This window comes from Sphaerodactylus townsendi, linkage group LG15, assembly GCF_021028975.2.
Source record: "Sphaerodactylus townsendi isolate TG3544 linkage group LG15, MPM_Stown_v2.3, whole genome shotgun sequence".
NCBI classification, from domain to species: Eukaryota; Metazoa; Chordata; class Lepidosauria; order Squamata; family Sphaerodactylidae; genus Sphaerodactylus; species Sphaerodactylus townsendi.
Window position 1 is genome coordinate 37,152,936 of NC_059439.1, and position 6,000 is coordinate 37,158,935.

General features: G+C 52.2%; 1 protein-coding gene and 1 non-coding gene across 3 annotated transcripts; one reads left to right on the forward strand and one right to left on the reverse strand.

The window, feature by feature from the left end:
- Positions 1 to 1,740: 1,740 nt before the first annotated feature.
- LOC125444457 (protein ANTAGONIST OF LIKE HETEROCHROMATIN PROTEIN 1-like) lies at positions 1,741 to 4,833 on the reverse strand. 2 transcript variants are annotated; one of them, XM_048516865.1, is made up of 2 exons: positions 4,558 to 4,833; positions 1,741 to 3,268 (listed from the first exon to the last, which is right to left on the reverse strand). In XM_048516865.1, the coding sequence occupies exon 2, from the start codon at positions 3,265 to 3,267 to the stop codon at positions 1,921 to 1,923; it is 1,347 nt and encodes a 448-aa protein (XP_048372822.1). In that variant the 5' UTR covers position 3,268; positions 4,558 to 4,833; the 3' UTR covers positions 1,741 to 1,920. The 2 variants fall into 2 exon arrangements, with proteins under 2 accessions (XP_048372822.1, XP_048372821.1); XM_048516864.1 differs by having other exon boundaries at positions 1,741 to 3,273.
- A 138-nt stretch (positions 4,834 to 4,971) lies between these two features.
- TRNAQ-CUG lies at positions 4,972 to 5,043 on the forward strand. The gene has a single exon. It is a non-coding gene; the product is annotated as a tRNA-Gln (tRNA).
- Positions 5,044 to 6,000: the final 957 nt, after the last annotated feature.

A 6,000-nucleotide genomic window follows, 5' to 3' on the forward strand; every position in this document is an offset into this window, starting at 1 on the left:
CACCCTGTGAGGCAGGTGGGGCTGAGAGAGCTCCGAGAAGCTGTGACTAGCCCAAGGTCACCCAGCTGGCGTGTGTGGGAGTGCACAGGCTAATCCGAATTCCCCAGAAAAGCCTCCACAGCTCAGGCGTCAGAGCTGGGAATCAAACCCGGTTCCTCCAGATTAGATACACGAGCTCTTAACCTCCTACGCCACTGCTGCTCCTAAGAGTAAGAAGCAACCACAAAGGAAGCGGCAAAGGCATCACAATTACACACAAACACATTCTTGAAAGCTGGATCCTGAGGGCCTAAGTCAGTGGTTCTCAACCTTCCTAATGCCGTGACCCTTTAATACAGTTCCTCATGTTTTCTTTTCATTTCATTTTAACCTTTAATGGCATATAGAGTTCCTCATGCTGTGGTGACCTCCAGCCCTAACATTTATCCATTTTACAGATGGAGAGCACTGATACAGAGAGTCTTAGGCAACCCCTGTGAAAGGGCCGTTCGACCCCCAAAGGGGTCGTGACCCACAGGTTGAGAACCGCTAGCCGAAGTCCGCACAACCACTTTGATGGGGTGTGAGTGACGCGCACACAAAAATGGTACTGCCAGTCAGGTTTTACAAAATGGGCCCATTCAGTTCACTGTTTCTCTTCTACCCCAACAAGGCCCAGTAAGGGCCAATTCCCACCCTAATTTCTGAGGGGGAAGATCTGTCCTGAAGCATTTTCCTTCCTCGCAACCCTCAACAAAATTATTTTCGCCCAGCCTGTGGGGAAATTAGCTCTCTTGGCCGCTGCAGAATCAGGAAACCAATTAATTTTCTGGGAGATGGCAAAGCATGGATTTTCTGCTGACTGCAATTCACAAGAAAATGGAGGGAAAATGCCCCTGTTTTCATCCTCCCTGTCCCTATGGGTTGTGAGTCCACCACAGTAATCAAGGCAGGTGTACAACAGGTAAAGAATAATCCAAATAAAAACCACATCCAGAGGTTTTATAGCTAAATAGTTGCATTGGCAACTGATATCTACTACAGAGCCCAATTCAAGGTGTAGGTTTTGTCCTTTAAAGCTCTACACGGCTTGGGAGTGGAGTATCTGAAGGAACATCTTCTCCCCAGCATAGTGTAGTGGTTAAGAGCAGATGCACTCTAATCTGGAGAACTGGGTTTGATTCCCTGCTCTAGCACTTGAGCTGTGGAGGCTTATCTGGTGAACCAGATTAGCTTGTGCACTCCAGCACATGCCAGCTGGGTGACCTTGGACTAGATCTATCCAAGCCCCTTTTAAAGCTATCATGGCCACAAATCTGGATGGCTTTAAAAGGGGCTTGGATAGATTTATGGAGAAGTCGATTTATGGCTCCCAATCTTGATCCTCCTTGATCTCAGATTGCAAATGCCTTAGCAGACCAGGTGCTCGGGAGCAACAGCTGCAGAAGGCCCTCGCTTTCACATCCTGCAGGTGAGCTCCCAAAGGCACCTGGTGGGCCACTGCGAGTAGCATAGTGCTGGACTAGATGGACTCTGGTCTGATCCAGCAGGCTAGTTCTTATGTTCTTAAGGCCATTGCTTTCACCTCCTGCATGGGAGCTCCCAAAGGTACCTGGTGGGCCACTGCGAGTAGCAGAGTGCTGGACTAGATGGACTCTGGTCTGATCCAGCTGGCTTGTTCTTATGTTTTTAAATAGCCTACATGCTTACCTGTTGAACTAAATTAATAATATTTTTGAGTTGTTACTGAGAAAGCAAAGACAGAATTGCATTCCAATTTATTATTGGTTTAAATATTACTCATTTTGTGAGTATAAGTACTCACTGGTGTAATTACTGTGGTCTTTACGTATGGGTTGTTGTGAGACCAGGGCCCTCCGGGTGCCTCAGATATGAATGGTCAGCAAGGCCACCCAGCTCCACCAAACCACCCTTTCCATTTCACGCCACACTGGCCAGGTAGGCACAGAGGGTATCCCGGACTCTCTCGGACCGGGCCGCCGGCTTGATCCGAGAGTCCGGCCTCTGGAGGGGCTGTTCAAAGGTGCCGGACAACTGCCTGGCCTCGGCCTCCCACACCTCTTCGTACGCCTCCCCTTTCTCCTCACAGATGTTGTGCAAGACGCAGCAGGCAGAGATGAGGCGGGGAAGATTCTCCACGGCGCAATCGTTGCGGCCCGTCAGGCAACGCCACCGGCCCTTCAACCTGCCGAAGGCCTCCTCCAGTGGCCCCTGGCACCTCTTCAAGGTGGCGTTGAAGAGTTCCTTGGCGTCATCCAGATCTACCGTGTAAGGAACCATTAGCCACGGGAGAAGGGGGTAAGCCGGACCTCCCAGGATGACCCTGGGGACAGACACCCCGTTGACGTCCACCGCGCCCGGGGGGAAGAGAGTCCCTTCCTGTCCTTTGGTGAACAAGGTGGACTTATTGAAGATCTTCGCTTCGTGCGTCTTGCCTGGCCAGCCGGCGCTCAGGTGGGTAAACTTGCCCCGATGGTCCACCAAGGCTTGCAGGGCCATGGAATAATAGCCCTTGGAGTTGACATACTCCGCTGCCTGATGTGGCGGGCACAGAATCGGCATGTGCGTGGTGCCCACCACGCCGGCACAGTTGGGGAAGCCCATCTGGCGGAACCCGTCCACGATGTCCGCCAGGCTGTTGCCCAGGGTGACCGTGAGACGCATCAACACCCGCTGGATGGCTCGGCACACCTCCAGCACCACCGAGCCGGCCGTGGACCTGCCGACCCCGAACTGGTTGCCCACGTCGCGGTAGCACACAGAGGTGGCCAGCTTCCACAGAGCGATGGCCACGCGCTTCTCCACACTCAGCGGGATCCTCATCCGGGTCTTCTGGCGCTGCAGAGCCGGAGAGAGCCGGGCGCACAGCTCCAGGAAGGTGGCCTTGCGCATCCGAAAGTTCTGGAGCCACTGGGAATCGTCCCACGTCTCCAAGACCGTGTGGTCCCACCACTCGGTGCTGCGGGGCCGTGCCCAGAAGCGCCTCTCCACCATCCGGAGACGGCTGCCACGCCGAACGCCAGGAGTGGAAGCCTGCCTGGGGAGCAAGACCTCTTCTTCCTCCTCCTCCTCCTCTTCCTCCTCCTCCTTGGATTCTTCCTCCCTTTCTTCCTTGCATCTCCGCTGCTCCAAGGTGTGTAAGAAGGCCCACTGCCGCCGGGAAGCCGCTGCCGCCGCCGCCTCACTGCTAGCTCGCAGGTACTCCATCATCAATGTCCCAGTCTGCACCACGCACAAGATGGCGGCTTCTTTCTGGGCAGGATCCATTCTGTGCTAACAATGGAGAGAGTAAGACAGGAAGAAATAGGTCAGTGATGGCGAACCTTTTCGAGACCGAGTGTCCAAACTGCAACCCAAGACCCACTTATTTATCGCAAAGTGCCAACACGGCAATTTAACCTGAGTACTGAGGTTTTAGTTTAGAAAAGACGGTTGGCTCCCAGGCACGCGTTACTCAGGAGTAAGCTTGGTGAAGCAACCGTGCAACGCTTCAAATGGGTGAATCACGATCCTAGGAGGGTTTACTCAGAAGCAAGCCCCATTGCCAGCAACCGAGCTTACTCCCAGGTAAAGGATCATGCCCAGGCCAGCCTAGATGTGTGTGTGTGTAGGGGGGGGTGTGATTTTCCACCCCCCTCCCACATGATGAACTCTGTGCGCGAGTGCCCACAGAGAGGGCTCTGAGTGCCACCTCTGGCACCCGTGATTCTTGACAAATGTATTTTCTTTTATGTACACTGAGAGCATATGCCCCGGAGACAAATTCCTTGTGTGTCCAATCACACTTGGCCAATAAAGATTCTATTCTATTCTATTCTATTCTGAAATAGGTAGACTTGGATCTGACAGGTTCCCAAGCAGTAAATACAGAGAAGTTGGGGGGCAAGAAAGCCTTCCCTGACCTATCTGGGGTATCCCACATTCCTCAGCTTCCAAATGTGTCTACTAAACAGCACCCCCACCCCCCACCCCATGGGAGGGGGGACCAAAAGTCCCTGTGGCAACCTTGAATGATCTTACTGCGCCCTCCTGTGGCCAGTAGCTGGAAAGACAATGGGAAATAATGCCTCTGGATTGTGCAGCGGAGGGATTTTTGTGAGGCTGATGTTTGTAGATAGGAATTTGTATTCATTCATCCAGGGTGGCATTTGATTAGTCAGACTTCCTTATTGTCTGTAAATTCTGAATTTTTAAAAAAACCGTATGTTTTTAATTCTGTTTATATTGTAAGTTGCCTGGAGTGTCAACAAAAGGGGCCAACAAATGTCTTAAATAAATCTGCAATCTCTGCCCCTTTCAACCCTTCCCATTAAGGCCGAGCGCAGATTTTCCCTTTGCAAGAGACAAGCTGCCCCAGTGAAAATGCTTCCTACCCTAAGAACAGAACAGAACAGAACAGAACAGAGGAAAGCTGGATCAGACCCATTACCCGGCACTGGATCAGACCCATTACCCCTGCAGTCAGACTGGCTCTCGCCCCACACACTGGAATTTCCGCCCCAGGAAGACTGTGACTCACCCAGGCTGCATCTGCAGCATGCAGATAATTATACCAACCTTGCAGGAGCGTTGTGAAGGAGTGGGAACGCTTAGGTTATACCATTCCGCTGCCTTCCTGGAGCGTTGCAACTGGGGAAGGGGACAATGAGGGGGGCGTTTGGGAGGGTCCCCAGAAAGGAAATCGTGGGTGGGGAGGGGAAAGGGTGATCATTATGTAGGCGTGAAAGGGTTAACCTGGATTAACCCCCCCCCCCCCCCGAATAAAGGAATCAGCTGTCAAAAGGCTGCAAGCGGCGCGCGCCGCCCGGTCCCTTTGTTCCCTGCTGCAGAGAATCCCGGGCAAAGGAACAGGAAATGCAAAATAGAAGCCTCAATCCCGGCCTTCTCATTGGCTGGCGCAACGCCCGCCCCCTTTTCAGCCCCCCCATTCACAAACTGAGAGGGACGGCGTTTAACCCTTTCCCCCATGGGGGTTCCATGGTGTAATGGTTAGCACTCTGGACTCTGAATCCAGCAATCCGAGTTCAAATCTCGGTGGGACCTGAATGCAACATTTTTCTTCCCTCCTGTCTCCTTGTAAGGAAAGGCAAAGAGTTTTCTCTTGGGCCAATCCGTCGCCGCCGATTGGGGTGTAGTTTAAAGCAGGTTTATTTACAGATACCAATATGAATAATCAGGACAGTTAGCAGAAGCTCTCAGTCTCAACTCTCTCAGGTCTCAGTTCCAACGGCTTTTCCCAGGCCTCTTAGCTCCGCCCATCCCATCAACTCAAAACACGTAAAATCGTTGGCCTTTCCATCTAGGCCACCACCTAATACGACTTGCCGCTCTCCTCCCCCCTTCTTTCCTGGGGAGAATTTTAAAGTGGGGTTGGTCGGACGCCTCTACTATTATTATCATTATGTTTGTATCGCTGTTTTAAAGATTTTAGTAGTTCATTTTATTTATGCTTGTTGCTGTACACCGCCCAGAGCCCCTTGGGGATGGGGCGGTATAAAAGCCGAAACAATAAATTAAATAAATAAATAAAATAAAAGGCACATCTCAGCACAGAGTGGGGACGGCCCTAATCCGTGTAGGAAGGGCCAGTCCATTTGGCCTTGAAGAGCTGGGTGACGTAGAATCCTATCATCAATGCCACTTGCAAACAGAAGAGGAGTCCCAGTCAGGTGTCACAACTGGTTGAGGCCGACAGTCATGATAACATCTGCTCCACAAGACTGGCGATCTGGCAAACGCCTTAATTTGATCGTAAGTACAGATGGTGCCCATCCACCAAATAGACCACGGACAGCTCCTGGAATGGCAGCGGCTCTCCAGACTACCAGGACCAGCTCCGGTGGAGAAAATGGTTGATTTGGAAGGTGGGGGGTCCCTGGTTTTATAGCCTGCTGAGGCCCCGCCCCTCTCCAAACCCCGCTCCCCCCAGGCGCCGCCCACAAATCTCCAGGAATATCTCAGCCTAGAGTTGGCAACTCCACCTTTCTGGATTCCTTAGAA